General features: G+C 39.2%; 1 protein-coding gene across 1 annotated transcript in view; it reads right to left on the reverse strand.

The window, feature by feature from the left end:
* Positions 1 to 19930, reverse strand: part of lrrc7 (leucine rich repeat containing 7) — a gene marked incomplete at its 3' end in the record, with an annotated part of 87138 nt that overhangs the window by 49366 nt on the left and 17842 nt on the right. Inside the window, exons 2-4 of the mRNA XM_080474052.1 lie at positions 5028 to 5230; positions 949 to 1066; positions 224 to 302 (exon numbers count right to left, since the gene is read on the reverse strand). Of these exons, the coding sequence (XP_080330178.1) occupies positions 224 to 302; positions 949 to 1066; positions 5028 to 5230 (400 nt within the window). The remainder of the gene's footprint in view (positions 1 to 223; positions 303 to 948; positions 1067 to 5027; positions 5231 to 19930) is intronic.

The following is a 19930-nucleotide window of genomic DNA, read 5'->3' on the forward strand; positions in this document are numbered from 1 at the left end:
AGAAGCAAGAATATTTGCCAGTTCTTTGGGGAGATGACATATAAGACAAAGACATATAAGACAACTAGAAAATCAAACCAGAGATAATGCTAGGATTAATTGAAATAACATTACAGACAGCTTGCATGCTAAATCAGCTTCATATCTTTTCCCCTTCTATAAACTAACTTTGGTTTCGGGTTCCGGTTTGCAGTGCTGGTGTGTTTGTTTGTAAGTGTCTTACTTGGTGATGGGGTTGACACTGGCTTCCACCACAGACAGGCCTTTACAGCATTTTATATTGTCTGGAAACTCCTGGATTCCTGTTAAGAGAGAGAAGAATATAGTGAAGCAACAACATGGAGATGGAAAACAGAATGCAACATTTTAGTTGTTAAAAGAATACCCCACCAAAGTCATTTCACTTTGCACAATGTAAATTATCATCTCATGAGTTCATGCACAACCGTTTGTACATTTTGCAATGAAATAGCTGAAATAGCTAAACAATCTTTCAACACATTGTTTGCCAATCGCTGAACCTGTATCCATCTTTTCTTCTCTGATACTCCCGAAGCCATATAATACTGAGTCCTCCTAAGACGCTTTTGTGATGTATTAGGATGTAAACTTTTAAACAGTGCCCATGCTTTCCAAGTGTGTCGCAGATATTGAGCTGTGAAGATGTTATCAAATTCAAAAGGGGCAAAGAAGTTTCATTATTAAATTGAAAACTGTCTTACTTTGCTCACCTGAGAGACTGTCTATGTAGATAAAGTAAGATATTATGGAGATTTATAAATCATTGCATCTTGCTTTATAATATTCCACACTCTTCTAACATTTTTGGGATTTGGGCTTTATGCATGAAGGTCTCATTTTTTATTATTATTTTTTTTTAACTCTGCTTCCAGCAGGTTTGATGGAGTAAAACTGGTCACTCCTGTTTAGATCACATTTCTTTCTCACCATTTTTGCTGATGTCGAGCTCTTTGAGGTTAACCAGGCTGGCGATGGTGGTAGGCAGGTTGGACAGGTCGTTATCAGGCATGCTCAGCTTTTTCAAGGCCTGGCAGTTGAAGAGTTGCTATGGGAACACAGAGATGACAAAGACATATTATGGCCTGTTGGCACAATGGTTGAGACCTTAAATAAGAGATGCAGCTGGAGGCATGCGTCACTTAATGTTGCGGAAAAGCAATGCTATTTTAACTGCATCATTCTATGAATAATGCAGATCTTCCTCAATACAGTATCCCCTGGGGACACTACACATCCTGGCAAGAAAACTGAAACATTAAAAAAAAATAAAAAAATAAAACCACACTGCATTAAAGTGCTTAAAACAGGCAACAGTGATTGAGCACATTTTAAAGCAGCATCAATTCTGTATAAGCTTTTCTGAACTGATAGTGAAACTTAACCAACTTGTCATAATCAGAGTGAAGAATTACAAATTTCAGACCGAGCGACAAACTATAAAGTAGCACAAGGGTGGAGAAGCGCAAAATTGCAGCATGAAACTACTTGGACATATACAAATATATCTATATTGAATAAACATTTGCTATAACCGTTCCAAGGCCACCTCTACCGCATTTTTCTTCCCATTATAAAAAAATATTTCCACACATTCAGGCAGAAGTCGACAAAGGCGCTTCAGAGTTCCCATATTTAACGTGAACAATCAAGCCATCATAAGTGATGCCACCATGTTCGGTAATTTCCTCATGTTGGTGTTTCTTCCAAACTAAGAATGAAAGGTTGATGACAGCCACAGGACAGAGTTAACTTAATAACATAAAGACTGCAATATAGTATGTTTCGAGTGCAGGTTTTCCAAAATTGGGGAGACTATATTAGTAAATCTCCTATGTGATTATAAAAAAAACACGGTTGCACCTTGAGTCATATTTTGCGTAGCTTGTGGCTCATAACACATCGAATTGTCTTACTGAGCCACTCAAAGTTCGATGGTAGGTGACAAGAAAGGTTGCAAAACCTTTTACAGACATAAAGTGCGACAATGTTGATTAGTTGAATGCACCCGATGGTGATAACATGGAATCACAAATGCTAAAAAGAGAAAAGTTTAAAATATCCTTCAATACACGGGAGGTTTGATGTGTCTTAAACAGTCGTTTATAAACGGTTGTTGAAAACCTTGTGGAAAATCGAAGAATTCAGAAAACACATTTCATAAGAACAGGGATGTTCTGAGCTAAAAGTTCACCAGAGGCCAAACACGAAGAGACTTCCATACAAAACAAGCTGTCCAACTTGCATAAAAGTCAATCATTCAATCTTGATACCATCTTGGCAGACACAATGACATGTTTTAAAGGCAGATCAGATTTTGTTTGGCTGTTAGTTGAACGTAAGGCCCGGCCGCTCACAGCCTTATTAGACTGTTTCCGTTCATGCGGGCTATATTTAGAAACCTGATTCAACATCTTTGTCATTGAAACTGGGACAGCATATCAATAAAACGTGACAGCTCCCCTATAAACAGCATCTGTAATTCTCCTTGGAATATGCGAAGGGCATTTCTGCCTCAGAAGAACCCACATGTGGGGTTTTCTGAAAACGTCAGTTGGCTTAAGATGCTTCTCTATCACCCCAAGCTCATTAAACTTCTTCCTGCATGTTGTTTTGGTTTTGGTCAAGACTCTTCAAACTATGTTTCTTTGAAGGAATGACAGTGTCAAAAATAAATAAATGAATAAATAATAAAAAAAATTTCTGTATATTTTTCAGAGGAAAATCTTTATTTCTTTTTAACTGAAATAATTTCCAGGACGTTTTTGAAGTGCATCTAAACCAAACTAAATGATATAGGTGATAAGACATTTTTTTTATTATTTGAATTAAATATGCAAATACTGAACTGGGAACTCGGAAAGTTACCAGTTGAAAGAAACAGGCTTCAATAACTTGATAATACAAAAAGGCTAACAAATCAGTCCCCAAAAATGTTCAGGCAAATATCCAATAATGTTATTATTACCATGAAAGTCAACCCAAAATTGAACTTCATGACTGGAAGATCGATATTTTTTAATCCACTTCACTTTTACACATTTGGAATTACTGCTGTTTTTCATAGCTGCAAAACTACAACGCCTATGTAATGGTGTGATTTTAATAAGACTGCCAAAGTTCATGAGTTAAAGTGCATTATTTTCTCATTATTTACTCAAGGGTTCTCATTGAGCTCCTCCTGGCCAACATCTCTAGTGACTGTGTGGTTCTTGTTCTGCTGGATCTAGCTGCTGCATTTGACACAGTGGACCAAAACATCTTGGTATCCCGCTTGCAGCATGCACTTGCATGGGTACGGTCCTATCTGTGTAAGCCTTGCTGGCTCTGACTCCTCCTCCACTCCTTAATCATATGGGGTTCCACAGGGCTCAATTTTAGGGCCCCAACTTTTTCCACTCTACTAACTGCCACTGGGTTCCATTCTTAGCTCGCATGGTGTCTTGTTTCATTGTCTATGTCTATACATATTAAAGGCTGGTGGTGTTGAGCATTTCATACCGGTGACTTGGCCTCCTTGACTCCATATGTGAAGGTAATATTTTTGAACCTGGCTTTTCAAACGGACAGCGATTTTAATTGGACTCACCGATAAGCGCAGTGGTTAAGTCCAGCTCTTTCCATCTCAGAAAGTTGGCAAAGGTGAAGCCCATTCTGGCACATCAGCACTTTGAAACAGTAATTCACGATTTTATCGCATCTTGGACTCGATTAGTGCGACGCACTTTCTGTTGGAGTCAGCCATTCTTCCCTCGCACGTCTATAGTTTGTTCAGGACGACTATTAACGGGAAACACGTAAGAGGGAAGACAAGACTGTTGTTCTGGGTCCCTCCACTGGCTGCCAGCACATTTTAGAATTCATTTAAGTCTTTCAGTGGTCTCGCCCCACCTTACCCCTCTGAGCTGCTTCAGCCATACACTCCTGCTCGGTACCTCAGGTCACTGATCAGCTGCTCCTGGAGGCACCGAGCTAGAAAAGGCAGCTCATTCTTGGCTTTTAACCCAGCTTGAGACTCGCTCTTGTTTTATTTGATGCCATTTCATTGAATTTTATTGTTGTTTTTTTACTGATCGCACTTAATGTTTTGATTCAGCTGTGGTTGTTTTTAAAGTCGCTGCTCTCATCTTTCCCCGCTGGTTTTTCAAAACCTCCAGGACTGACAGTGTTCAGGTGTGTTTTCCTCTATTGCCTGTTGAAAAATTCAAAGTTATCCATTTCCCATTTACTCTTGAATATAACCTACCTTCAGGGCTTAAAGGTGCCAACCTCAGAAAAACCGAATGCTGGAATGACTCATTTATCCCTGCTAACCAAATTCAACCACGAGCCTAACTACTAAATCTATGAAGTATAAAGGTCACGGCCAAATTGTGATTAAGGAATTGAAGATGGTAATTTTGAGTTAACAAATAAATAAACAGTTTTTTAATAGGAAAAAAATACATGTTTTGGTTTTAAATGTAGTGAGTTTGTAAAAGCAATTGTCTAAAACGACTCTTAAATGGATGCAGGAGTGGCTACAGCTTCAGTTCCAGAGCAAGGTTGGTCAATTGATTCATATTTCTGCCTGTCCATGTATGAAAATGCCCTGATGCAAGAGACTTCCAATTAACTGCCCACATTAGTGTAAATATGTGTGAATGGGTAAATGTGACTGATTTTGTAGAGTGACTACAGACTGTTGTAATTGTAAATAAGGTAAGTGAATTGAATTTGCCGTTACAGTAGTGTCAAAACCACAAGCAGAAATCCAGCCAGGTAAAGGAAACCAGCAGTGCTTTGCACTTTCATAACTCCTCTTGACGTTAAGTCTAAAAATCCCTCCCGGGGAGAATAATAGAATTTTGAATGAACCAATGCTCTACCAATAAACCGTCTGGAGCTTGAGAAGCTGAGCAATCTTCAAAAAAATGGGAAAAAATGTGAGAGTGGTCTGACAAAAGGTTAAAAAAGAAAAGAAAAAAAAAAACTGTGGAGGAACGAGTTAATATATGAGTCAGAGCTACCTTGGGTAATTCCTCAATCTGGTTGGCGTCTAGGTAAAGCTCCTCCAGAGTTCTCTCAAAGCTGAAGATCTCCTTCGGGACCTGCTGAAGGCTGCAGTGGGAGTAGTCCAACACCGAGATCACCTCCTCTTCACCACGGAAACAACGGCACGGCACCAGCCGGCCAATCAGCTTCCGCTTCGTGGTCATTTCCAGACACTGCACTGTAATGAGGAGGAGAGAAGAGAAGGAGAATGTGTTAGTGGAATTCATTCCAGAGCGACTGTGACTCATCATGAAGCCTGATGTAGTCAGTGAGTATGAAATCCTTGATCGAGATCATCCTGTACAAGACCAGGCTGAGTCACTGGAAGACTTAAAGGAGAAAAAAAGAAGAACAGACACGTAACAAGCAACTCTTTTACAAAGACCAACAATAAATCCGATATCATCATCCAATGAGTGAGCAGGCCTTTCTTCCTCCAAAATATTTCAAATTAAAGCTGTGATAACTGTAATCACGGCTAACTGTGTTTGTTAATGCTGACCGGCTATGGTGCTTTTCGTGAGTAACGGCATAAATAAACGCACACAAGAACACATCTTCATCAAACACCTACTGCAAACAATTTCATAACGAGCTGAGAAAATGTGTCAGTGTCAATTTCAGTATGAGCGTGTAAAAGCGCCTCTGCATTCAGCACTGGTAAATAATCACTCAGATCAGATACCAGATACACGTCAGTGAACAGTCATCAGCGACCGGCCATGTATCCGATTTTACTTATAAAAGGAATACTGGATCATTGGATTATTTGTATGGCTCAAGCAGTAGCATTGAGCCTTCAACTATGCAAACTGCACAATCTATGCACCCTTTGGTGGCCGGTTATCGATTACAAATTCAGATCTTGGTTTGGTAGATCATGTGCAGTCCTTTGTGTGACTAGTAAACAGTCTGTTCATGCACAGCTGGTAAATTAACCCCTTTAGTACACAAGACAATGAAGCGTGGGTGGCTCTCCAACTAAACTTAACTTACACACAAACACACTTAACTTTATATGAACTGTACACATTTGCACTCCTATGGTGTGAAACCTGATAAAACTCCCTTGTTGTGGAAATACTCGTTTTCAAAACCACATGTAGTCTCTCTCTGTTGCATAAAATTGTACAAGATGTACTTTTTTTTACATCTTGTACAATTCTCCATCATTTCCTGATTTATCGAAGGTGTTTGAGGTTTTAGCAGAACTCAGCCAACACAGGGTGCCGTCCCATTATCTGGCTCAACATAATATCCACATAAGATTTGGTTGCACTTCTGATTGTTTGAATAGATTTAAAAAAAAAAAATATTTTTAAAAGAATGAAATAAGGTCTGCATTAGTTCCGGACACTATTAACAAATATTACATGCCAACTAATCTTACTGACAAGCATGAATAAATGTTGTATCTGTTCTGGGGAAACAGGGGTGGTGGTGACTGGACTGGCTTGTCGAAATGCAAAATCCCTTTAGTACTTGGATGCAATGGAAAAGTCACTCGATTCAGTGTTGTGGTGCAGCGACAAGTTAAACACTGCTTTTCTTTCTTTTTTGTTGACTGTGTGGTTTGTATTGCAGTCTACCTTAAAGTTTGTGTGAGTGAAGTAAGTTCACGTCACTTACTACAGCAGCATACAGGTACATAATGCCGTCATAACGCTGAGGATTAACACACTGAGTCTTTTCAGACAACAAGCCCCTGCTGTATAATTAGACCCAATCCTTTCTGATATCTGTGACAACGTCACTCAATTTCAAACCTTTTCTTAAAAAAAAATAAAAAATAAATAAAAAAACCTAGTGGCTGAATGGCATCAGTGTGCTTTACCATCAGCATTAAAATCTTTAAGTGAGGAATCGTCCCTCGGCATTATCATTTCAAACCCAAAAGTGGGAAATGCTCAATTTGCTGTCAGCGAAAACAAAGAGCTAATTTTCAGCTGTTACGATGATGTTTCAATTTCCTGTCGGATCAGTGGCGGCGGTGTGGAGAGGGGAAGACAATCAAATGAGAAAAGTGGCGGAATAAGAGTGCAGCTGGGAAACGATGGAGGAGGAAAGACTGGAGTCAAAAAGGGGACAACATTTTTTTTAAAAAAAGAAGAAGATAAAGAAAAAAATTTGAAAGGGTAGACAACTGAGGACACGAGGAGGCCCAGAGATAAGACCTAGTTTTATCTATCTATAGACACAAACACACATGTCCAGCTCCACACCAGGAGCAGATGAATTCAGACGATACACAGTGTGATCTTTGAGCATTGTGAGTACACACACTGTTATCTGCTCAGGGTTGTCGCACGCCTTGCGAAATCTGATAAGAGGGCCTCAGATCCTCCAGGACTGTTTATCTAAAAGGGCCGGACCATTAAAATCAATACATTCTTATCCACAGTCAGGCTCAGAGCCGGTGTAATGAGCCCAGCTGGGATTTACTGTTTTGTCTGCAGTACGTGTAAACCAGCGCAGGCCTTTCATGGCGCTCACACCTTACTGGTTTTCTTTCTGACGCCGACTCTTTCGGCTAATGACCCGGGGTTCGTTAATCAGAGGTGAGCCGGTGAGATTTTAACAAGGACTGTGCAGCACAATACACTTCAGTCTTTCTATTCATCATAAAACAAAAACAACTATTTTGTTGAGGAACAGGAAATGAAAAAAAAGTTAAAAAAAAAAAGAAAGAAAGAAAGAAAGAAAGAAAGAAAGAAAAAATAGACTCACAGAGGTTGAGGCGGCGCTCACACAGCTATAACTTCATCGCTCACTCTGCACATGTTGTGGTTCACAACAAGTAGTGACTTTTGGTCTAATGTCAAGCTTCCTAATGTTTTTCAATTCACAAGATATTATTGCTATATATTATTTTAATACTGCTCTTTAGATACTTCTATTGTTCTTTCATGCAAAGTCTTCAGATAGTCTGGAAGTAGCACAGTAGTTATGCTGATGAGTTTTTTTTACTGAACTTTACTTCATTTGGCCCAATATTACAGTAAAGGCTCTTCTAGAAATTAGTTTTTAGAAAGCACACATATCTCTTACCTTCCTTGGCATGGTTTCTTCAAACAAACAAACAAATAAACAAACAAACAAACAAATAAATAAATAAATAAATAAATTAATTAATTAATTAATAAATTAATTAATTAATTAATAATAATAAACATTTGAAAAACCACTATAATAGGATCTTGATGAGTTCAGAGTAAATTTAAAAAAACATGCTGGAGAAATAGTTCTGTCTTGCAATTTGTCATTATTGCTCATGTAAAAAAAAAAAAAAAATCCAAAAACAACAATAATTCTAGTTCCAAGTGCACCAGAATTATTTTAGACAGGAGTGCAGTTTGCCCGATACACCATATTCATGAAAATGCATGCGCTGAATAAATAATGTGTCATTCTGGGAAACTCTCAGACATGATCTTTTGTGCATTCTGTAGAAGAAATGCTTCCACATGTGTGTCTGCCAGCAATATCAAGTCTGTGTCCAATTTTATTTTATTTTTTTTACTTTTAGTATCTCATACAGTCAGACAATGAAAACATTACAGTTGAGTAAGAATTATTTTAATCTATACAATGTAATCCAAAGCTGTAAAACTAACTAACTAACTAACTAACTAAATAAATACATTAATTAATTAATAAATAAATAGATAAATAATATATTAGACATCCATCAAAGACTTTAGAAAATTTATTTTGTTACATCGTGACTAAAAAAACACCATCTTATTTCTTTAGGTTTCATGATGTGGGAGCTTTGTCTGCAAACAAATTGGTCGTCCATATCACCAGGTGTGTCCAGACAGTAGAAGACACACACTAATTGATGTTGGCAGTTTTACACTTTCAAAAAAGGCATGGAAGGCGAAGTAAAACGTCATTATGGTCCCGTTCACCCCAGATCAGCTCACATGTCTCAAGTCCTAAAGACAAGTGTAAACAGGCACCAAAGTGCTTTCACTCAAACCACTTCCCAAGGTGGTCGGGAACGCATCTCTGAAATGCAATTGGATATTGGTTTCTGCCTGTCTGTCTCTCTTTATTGTAGCTGTGATGGACTGATCTGTTCCATTTCAATCCTGCCTTTCAACCATTGTTAAGTGGGACTGGCTTCAGGTCTCAGAAACCAAACTTCGAGCTTAATAAATGGTTCTTATGTGTTACGTGTGGTGAATTCCCTCTAAATTACAGGTGGAGTTTAAGAGCTTCTATTACACAAAGTAGAAACTCTGATAAGTCCTCCGTTTAATGGTTTGGCTGAATCAGTGGCTCAACATCTGAACACAGTCTGCTAAACAATCTGTTTTTCTCAGCTCTTAATAATGCAGCTGCTTGATTATGCCCTCGCAGTCCATTGTGGTAACAGCTAAATATGCAACGACAGTGCGGACTAAAAATAACAGCTTTTTGTCAGGAGAACGGGGCGAGAAAGAGAGAAGTGGATGTCGATCACTACAATGAGGCAGGTACTGCAACGCCAGGGACAAATATCAGGAACAGATTGTCAATTGTTTACGTGATTACCACTGATACGCAATCTTACTTTTCTCACTTTTACAACATGCAAACCATCGCGGACGGATTTGTGCAAGAACAAGAAAAGAAAAGATGCTCAGAGGGCTTGTTAAACTGAGTTTATACAAATTCACTGTGGGTTTCACACTATAATGAATAAATAATGCAGATAAAGATGGCACAGAATGATTAATTCAACGGTGTATACCAACATCTGAGTGCTAAGCCTTTTGTGTTCATCAGAAAGGAAAAGGACGTACAACAACAAAAACTTTTTCCTTTTCTGTGTTTCTTTGTACATGTAGCTCTCTGGTCGAACCCCCGTCGGAATGAATGAAAGTGAGAGGAGCAGTGAAGTGTATCCACTCTTGCCTAGACTCCCACAGAGCACAAAGCCAAAAAAAAAAAAAAAAAAGTAGGAAGAGTGTCAGAGTGAGCTGGCGCCAATCGGGAGGAACGAGGAAGTGAGTGTGGTTGGCTGTATTGGCTCCTGCTGCTGCTATGGAAACAGCATGACAGAGCAGACTGATTCTGCAGTGCCAACGCCACACACACACACACACACACACACACACACACACACACACACACACACACACACACACACACACACACACACACACACACACACACACACACACACATTTAAATTATGTAGCTTTGTTTGTATCAGTGCAATAATTCTGACATACAAAGAAAGAAAATACAAATGATGAAGTAAGAAGTACGATGCTTTACAAGAACTGCTGTTGTAACACACCCACGCTCACATTTTTGTGCACACACACACACACACACACACACACACACACACACACACACACACACACACACACACGCTCGATGACTCGGGTCACGTGGAGCAAAACTTTGTGCTTAATATTTTAGCTTCAGGAGAATCTTACCAGATTTTTCCATTTAGGTTTTTCCTGTTCTCTTGCTTCGTTTGATGATTTCGAAATAAACGAGTGATAAATCATTAATGGAACAATAATATTCCTTTTTATCACGCCCATTTTAACCCATGTCCCCGATCAGAAGACGGGCCACAGTTTTGTGGAAGTTATTGAAGCGGTGAAATGGACCTCACTGATATCATATGTGGATTCATGTTTTTCACTTTATCTTTCTCAAAGCAGTTCACAACTTCTGTCAGATTCACAATAAATGTACCATGCCATAGATTTTTGTGAACGACAGCAAGTACAACTTCACAAGTATTTTTATTTATAATGCAGCACAGCACATTTATACGGAATTAAAAAATAGAAATACTTCCCATGTATCTGTTGCTTTTAGAATAGATAGTTGTAATTCCTGATAACTTTTTAATGAGTTGATTCGAAAGCACTGCAGTGGCAATACTGAGAAGAACAAGCAAGATCACATTTCTTCTACACTGGGTTCCGTTTACTGGCTTTAGGTAAAATCTCAACTGTGTTTTGAAATTCTTCTCCTAATAAACTGAGTTGTTAACAACCAGTGTGCTTATTACCGCGTTATCTCATCGGAACGATTTGTTCTCAGAGCGCTGCTTACTGGAGGTTCCTGGAGTTTCTAAATGTAGAATAGGACGCAGCTATCAGGCTCCTCTCCTGGGAAACCAGCTCCCGTTTTCACTTATGGAGGCTAACACATGTTTCTACTTTTAGGATCAGACTTAAAACTTCCGTCCTTGTTAAAACTTACAGGTCTGGCTTTGGCCATCGCGGACCGTTTACTGAGTGACGCACCAAGGCCCTTTCCTCTTATCACTCTCAAAATATTCATACGCCGATGAGCCAGAAGGATATGATCACTGCCAGGTAAAGTGAAGGACACTGGTTAACTTTGTGTCCTTCTCCTGTTGCTCTTCATGCTTTTTCCTCCTCGATCTGAACCTTTTCTGTGACTTTTGATTGTTGAAGCTCAAGTTCTCCACCTCAGAATCCCGTTCTGCTGGAGGCCGACAGGTTGGCTCTGTTGTATCTAGTTTATTCCATTGTATAGTGATATGGGTATGTTGTATTTCATTTGACACAAACAAACATGATTTAAACATTTTTTTTGTAAACTTAAAGACTGCAGCCTTTATTTAGCATCGTCTTCATCGAGCGGTCAACACACTGCCTCTTCTCTCTCCTCAAGTAGTCTCTTCTCTCCTCACCTCCCACTGCTCTTCATTGAAGAGTGTGTGTGTGTGTGTGTGTGTGTGTGTGTGTGTGTGTGTGTGTGTGTGTGTGTGTGTGTGTGTGTGTGTGTGTGTCTTCCAGCAGCTCGAGAGGGTGAATTCCCCGGGGCGCCATGACAGTCATCGCTTCACGTGCAGCCTTGCCATCGCCATAGTAACCGCTGCCATAGAGACAGTCTCCCAGAATCTGGGTGTATTTATTCTCTCTCTCTCTCTCTCTCTCTCTCTCTCTCTCTCTCTCTCTCTCTCTCTCTCTCGCTCTCTCTCTCTCTCTCTCTGTCATAAAACAGAACATGCTGCACTCAGTGGGCGATCGCTCCACATTTAGCGATACAGAGCGTAGACTAGGCTATATGAGACATCTTTACAGCACCTGACTAAGAGCTACAAAACTGCTTCTTCCTGTGTCTTTCTGCTTCTTCTGTGAATCTCATACTCTGAACGACTCGTTATCAAAAAGGCCCGTAAGAAACGCACTCACCGTGTGAATCTGAAAGCGTTGAACTCTTAGACAAGTGATTACTCGTGGATTAGATAGGTAATCTTACCAGCAGATGGCAGTGTTGCACATACAGTAATGGTAGTAGATTGCGCATGTGTAGCAGAAACTCACTGGATTGGAGAGGCCAAGTCACTACTCATTGCACTTTTTGGGAAATATGTGTTTCTTCTGGTTATTTCTACTGATGAGAATTGCCTGTGGAAGGAGCTGGAACTGTGGTAACGCAGTGAGCAGAGATGGAAAGAACCAATATGCATTCCAATATTACTCTCATCAAATACAATTATCTCATGAGGTAGCCCAAACTGAAATGATTAGTATCGACGATGCAATTAAATGTAGTTAAAAAGAAAAAACTGATACTTTGACTAGTTCTGGGAAAGAATACTTTGTACTTGAACACAGGTTTTAACATTGGTATTTTCACTTTCAATGAAACACGATTCAAGCATTGTCACAATAGTTCTAGTGTGTACACACCACAGTGCTACGACACAGGTCTAAGCTCTGCATAAATGGATCTATGGGTTAATGTATGGCAAGGTAACATTCTTATGATGGCCATACTTGATGAAATAAAAAAGCTCGAATCAACACATATGATTTGGGCAAGTGGTGTGAGCTATTTGATGTGTTAATGAACAACATGCTGGAGAGCCTCTCCTTCATTATTGCCACAGCCTGGCGCGCGTTAACGCTCAAGGACAAGTGGAGGAATAATGTGACCAATTGCGAGGCGATTATTTGGGATTACTTGTGACAGTGCGAGAAACAATGAAAGATGCCGTTTCACATGCGAGTGCTCCACGTCGTCAAGCAAATCCCCGAGCAGCAAGTGTGTGTGTTTGTGTGAGTGTGTCTATGTGTGAGACTGTACATGTGGGAGGCAGTTAGCTAACCAGCACCGAGGAACAGCTTGTTCTGTCTTTTCTTTTTTTTTTTCTCTCTCTTTTTTTTTTTTACATTCATTAAATAACCACTTTGAGCAGTTACCTGCACCAGCACATGCACACAAACACAGATTTGTTTATTCTTTTGTTTCCGGGCCAGGAACTTACTCATTTGCAAATGTTCTGTCTGAAGTGTCTGGTTTTTAACCAAGCAGAGATCAGCAGAAATATCTTACACGACAGTGCGGCGAGGACTCGCTCTGCACTCACAGGAATGATGAAATTACGTTTGAGGTTGAAATATGTGAAACTGCGGGTTAAAATCCGTGGAACTTGAAGGGATGTAGTGAAGGAATACTGAAATATTTTTTTCCGCCTTTTGTCTATATCAGGGGTGTCGGACACATTTTCGTTCAGGGGCCACATACATCTTCTTGAGTGGGTGAAATAGTGCCATCATAACCTTTAAATTTGAACTTTTTTCTTTGCCGTGGCGCAGAGCAGACGTAGTGAAACTGCGGACATTTTTACAAAACTAAAATTACTACTCCAAACGACTACTATCTCAACATAAAGTCAATTTTAATGAAAACATCTGGAGCAAAATACAATAAAATGTCCCTAAATTTCTTCTCCTGGAGCTGTTGCATTATGCATGTTTTTACAAACACTGCTATTTGGCCTGCAATAAAGTAGGTCGTTTTCATGGCAGCATCACCAATCTCTCAAGTTGGGTCTCTCTTGAAAACTTTGTTAAAAAGTCAATGTTTTCTTAGAAATTCTTACATTTGCTTGGTGGCTTAGCGGCTGAATTAGAGCCTCTTGTGGGCCGTTTTTTTTCCCCCCATGATCCTTATGTTTGACACCCCTGGTCTACATTATTGGACAGTGGGTGATTTCTCAACCTGGTGACGTGATTTAACAATATCAACTCTTGTGGTAATCATTTACTGAACGACAAAAAGATTGAGGACACAGAAAATTATGTTTACTTTCACAACAAACCATCATTTTAATTTCCCTGTGCTGCACCGCACTTCTCAGCATTTAACAGACAAACAAAAGTTTGGATTTTGACATTTTCTGGAGGTTCGATGGCAGAGTTAGTGTCCAAGACCCTGACATAAATAGCAATCACTAAATTTCACCATCGAAGACAATCTCTTTAATTATTGAAAATGCTTGTGAAATTAGTTGTAACATGTTTTCCAGGTGACGATGGGCCATTTTCATGTATTCTTGATTCAGTGTGAAGCCTTGTGAAAATAGTTTTACGCACTAATAGTCCAGAAAATGTGTTTCAGTTTACATATAAGTAGGTCTAAGTGTGTGAAATGTAGGGAATACAGCTGAGCTGAAACCATTCTCGAGTGAAAACTGGTTTCCTCAGCAGCGACCAGAAACATTTGATTGGTTATTGCAGGAAAAGGTTTGACATCTTACCAAATTCAAGGACTCGCTTACTTTTTTTTTTTTTTTTTTTTTAACCAGCACACTGCATGTTTTATATTGTATAAAAACATGAAATACTATCATTCGAGGTTAAATGATCTGTGTTTGTCTGTGCTCGTGACTTAATACAAGAAACAAGGAACTTCACATACGTTGTGTTGCCACTGTAGGGAAATGTCTAGTGTAGTTGATGTAACTGATATAACTTTACTAATATCGATGCTAATAAAACTGAGGAAAAATGGGTTTTTATATTAATTTAATTATATTGCAGGTCAACATACTGTATAGAGTGCTAAACCATACATTTCATACAATATATAGAATATGTACTTCAGTCTTTAGGAAATGTGTGATATCTCACAGACACGTCTTTGGCTAAGGTTCACCCTCAGCAAAAGCCTTCACACAAACTTAAGATGACTTAAAAATACAGAACCACAAGATGTAAAACTGCCAGGTTCAAAAACAGTTTTGTTTTTTTTTCCCACCGTCATTCGTCTTTTAACCAGAGGACTGTAAAAACCACACTCTCTGTTCTAACCTATTTATTCTCTGTTTTAAGTTATTTCCACCTAGTTATTCTTGCACTGCATTGTAGGCACCTTATCTTATCTCAGGTATTTTCAGGTATTTTATCTAAGGTACTTTTTGTGCGTTTTAGTGTTGACCCTGATCATTCTGCAGTGCATCTCTGATGTAAATGGTAAGAATGACAATAAAGTTATCTATCAATCTATCAAACTGATGAAAACATCAATGACAGAGCTTTTCAAGTCATCCACTTATGAAATGTATTTTTTGTGAATGGTCTATGTCCTGACACATTTCATGTGCTTACTGCTCCGCTGACGACAAAGTTTTGAGACGTCACTAAACAGTCGCGTCGAATCGCTCTTTGGGCATTTTTCACACTTGCAGCCAGTCCGATCTGTCTGTAACTGTGGCTCCAGCTGGCACGTCTGTAAGACTCAATGACCCTAACATTGCTGACACTAAAAATAACAATCAGCGGACACGACAAAAACACGGAACAGCTGACGATTCACCTGCATCCAAAATGTGGCTATCAATTATGCTCAGATGCACGAGTGAACAAATCCACAAATGCACCAGATGGGCCAAGCCGTTGTTTTCTCCACACACAGTCTTCTGCCACGAGAATAATTACGAGAAAAACGTGTTCCGGATTGATAAAAGGTGTCCATTCTTACCCTCCCATGAAAATAGTTTTGGATGCGGCTACGCCCAGAGACGAATGACGGGGTGAACGCTCGACTGACAAACGGTGGGGTATATAAATAGACTGCAATAAAGAGAGATAAACAAGCAACCAGACAGAGAAAAGCAGAGCGACAGAAACAGCAGAATTGTGCTGTCAGAGAGGAACGTATCTGGGTTACCGCAGGGATACAGCATTTTCACATGTCAGCTAATAAAACTGTTTATCAATCAGCCAATCAACAAAGAGCTGGCAGCGTTTTTTAATGAAGTCATTCACAAACACCAGAGAGACCAGCTTCTCATACTGGCTGATCTCACAAATCAGCCTCACAAACAGGAGTTCTCTTTTGTTATATCTCATTCTTATTTCATCATTTTGGTGCAAGCAGACTTTTATTGGCGCAATTTAGCGCCACTGATACAGACAGGAAGCATGAGTACAGGGAAGAGATAGGGATAAAGAACTGCAACAAGCCCCACAGGATCAATCAAGGCCCGGGGCAGTTATATCACATGCATTTAGAGTAATAGGTTACATTAAATAATGGTCACTGTTTAATTATTCAATTCACAAATTGATTGAGAGGATCTTGAGATGGGTTGGAGACAATTATCAATGAAAAAGGAGGCCATACTTGTCGGATAAATGCTCTTGATCATTGATCTTTCAAGCTGTAAAAAGCCACGTGTGTACAAACACTTCAAGCGAGTTACTGTAAGAATCATACGAAGAGATAAAATGGCCTCAATGTCGGGCTGTCAATATCTGAAGGAGAGAACTGTGGACATGTAAACATCTACAGATTGCAGATTGAGTACAATAATATAAATGAATCATTAAACGGGACTCCAAAAACAACAGAAGTGAAATGACGAATAAAGAGTAGTAGTACTTGAAAGAATGTGTAACTATTTTACAGAGTCAAGTGGTTGGTTTGTTATACAGTGAGAAAAAGGCACCTACGTTTTGTGTGTGTGTGTGTTTTTTTATTTATTTTTTTTAAATGTAAACACTTAATGGAAAGGATAATACAGATTAAGGTCCCAATTACATGAAAACGTTTCGTTACGCATTGGGTGTCCGTTTACACCACAATGGCGTCCAGAGTTACTGGAAAGGGTTTCCAGGGGAAAACACAACTTTTATGAAACGCTGTTTCTGCACATGTTCGGGACAAAGATTCCTTCATAAGGAATGTGACGAGTGCTCTTCACTTTTGAATTTAACAGGCATTTTCTAATGATGTCTCATTTTACTCCACCACCATCTGGAGACACATTTTATTTCCGACTAAAAAAAGATACTATAAAGGCCCATTCATACTCCCTAACAACAGGAAGAAGGTTCGGCATTGCCGAACAAAATGACGCCATCTTAGCTGGCCGAAGAAGATTGTCTGTGCGGAAAACCCTTGTGTGATTGGTCAGATTTGTCTTGTTTACTTTCGCATTCCGTGACACGTAAATGTGCGTTTTGTATTAGCGCACTGCCTTGTGCCGCGCACGTGCATTCGAGATTGCTAAAGACTGTATCAGGCATATTTTAATCATATTTAGCATGTAGCCTCGCTACTGTGTGAGCCGCGAAGTCGCTTAGCATGTAGCACGTTTGGGAGCTACGTCATGCCCCTGAACGCATCACTCTGTCAGCTGCTCCAGTTAAAACCGGCCCGGACACAAACTTTCTCCTTTACTACTGAAACAGTTCAGCGAAATATATTTCTGACAACATTTGAAGTGAGAAATAAGCTGTGCCGTTGAAAAGTTAAAACGCCGCTTCACAGGCAGCGTTGAGGGGGCGTGGCCTGCGAGTTCGACAGCTTCTTCTCGGAGTATGAACAAGAATTTTTTTTCGGCAGCTGACTGACGTCACAGCCGAACTTTTCTTCTTGTTCTTATGGGAGTATGCCGGGGCCTTACGTGGGCCAAAATGATAAAGAAAGACAGTTTACAGGGGCTCCAATGTTTACAGCGTACAGTTCTCTGCACAGGTGGTTTCATCACACTAGCACCCACTAGTGGCCCTATAGTGGAACTACATTGTTCTCCACATTTCTGTCGCTTCCTAATAAACCGACATAGTTTTCAAAAAGTTGCTGTCAAAACCCAAAACTTTTCTGAAATGAAAATGCAAAGATGATACGTTTTCCCCTGAAACGATGTGGTGTAAACTAAGAGTGAAAAAAATGTTGACTCTCTCAAAAAGAACTTCAAAATTGCAGCTTGTAGTCTCAATCCAGCTCACCCAGTTAGTCAAATCCAGACTGTGAGAGGATTTTACAAATAAATTGACTGCATTTTTGTTTGAAATAGTTGGGAAGAATTTCTTTTCAAGCAGAAACTGCTATTCCTATTCTGTTCAATGAGGGCGACATTGAGATTAACCTGAAGCAGTGAAACCTTATTGAAAGAAACAGTAGTACCGTATGTATGAAAGCCATACTGTGGAGTGAGTTTGTGAAAAGACACACAATGAAGACCGCAGAATTCAAGCCAAAAGACACGGAGGGCTTTCACAAATGCTACTCTATAGAAAAACACTGCAGCTAATCGAATTTCAGTTATTTTTCTCAAGAATTAAAAAAAAACAACATTTTCATCTTTTTTGTTGTTATTAAGCGTGAAGATTGTTGAGTAAATATATATATGCTTACATTCTTTAATGATGGACTTCACCATCGAAACTTAAAGGCTGACACAACACCAACACAGAGCCTGTCATCACTTCTCCATCACAGCTGGCCACAGTCTAACGCTTTGTTTTTTTTCCAAGTTGGTTCAGGTCCTTATTCAGAATCAGACTCAAACACATTTGCTAATCCCAGTCTGTTAAACAAGCAATAAAGTACAAACAAAACATTCCAAAACCACACAGAAGCAAGATACCTCATCCTTCCCATGCAAATCTAACAAAGTTCAACAGCCTGATGGCTGAATGAACAGATGACTTAACAGGAGTTTTCATTGGTGGCCTGAGGGCAATAAGACGAATTCAGAAGGGAGGATGTAGTCTCAAACTGTTCCCTGAGCTTTTTGGAACACCCGCAGTACCCACAGGGAACATAATATCTTTGCTGGACCCAAATTATCTACAGCAGAGTTAAGGCGGTTTTTGTCTTTAATGGAAAGACCCTGAAACTGGACTAATAAGAAAGCCAGGATAAAATGCTTTAAACAAAAGAATTGTAAAAATAAAAATTAAAAATGGATGCATTATATTTCCTTTCTGCAGTTGGCCTCGTATCACAATAGATTCAGTTTTGATGAAAGATATCAATTTTGAATTGTGTGACAGTTGTTGGGCTTTTTATTTGCAACGATCTCACCTTAGGGTCAGTCTTAACTCCCGACTTGTTCATTAACCTGTCGCCTGTTCAGCTCATGTAATGTACAGGATAAAGAGAAGAGGTGACCCTCAGCTTCAGCAGATATGAGACACGATGCCATTTAAATCACTCGGGGCCTGATCGACTGAAGTTTGTACAAATAAAAACAAGCTTATTTGTACACACACACACACACACACACACACACACACACACACACATATGAAAACTAATTCACTAATGACAACCAAAGATTGCGTCTGATAGACATGAAAAATAACCACAACAACTTTATTTTGTTTTTTCCAGGTAAATGGATAGATTAAGGCAACATGTCTGAACTCATACAGTTCTCTGCTTTCATTTGATTGTGGATTTACAATGAAAACTGAATCTAGTGTCATCATAGTAACAAGTTTTGATTGGTCATTTCATTAGGATAAAGGCCATCGATCCATCAATCAATCTGTCCGACCATGCAGCCATCTATTTTACATGATTTCATTAACATGTTTTAGCTATGGTACCAATCAAACACTATTACACATTTATTATATATTTTGTTTAGTCTTAATAGTTCTTTTTAGTAATGATCTATAGTATTACTATTATTCTTATGGTTCTCATTAAAATTCATTTTATATGGTAATTCATACAGGGCAAGTAAGCACAATTGAATGTATAATTGTTACACGGCAGACAAACAAAAAGGCTCTTGAATTGATGAAACCAATAGATAGTATTCTAATACTCCTCCTGACCTACTTGTTTGTGTTACAATTCA

Source organism: Lipophrys pholis (genome assembly GCF_963383615.2).
Source record: "Lipophrys pholis genome assembly, chromosome: 10".
In the NCBI taxonomy this organism is placed as follows: domain Eukaryota; kingdom Metazoa; phylum Chordata; class Actinopteri; order Blenniiformes; family Blenniidae; genus Lipophrys; species Lipophrys pholis.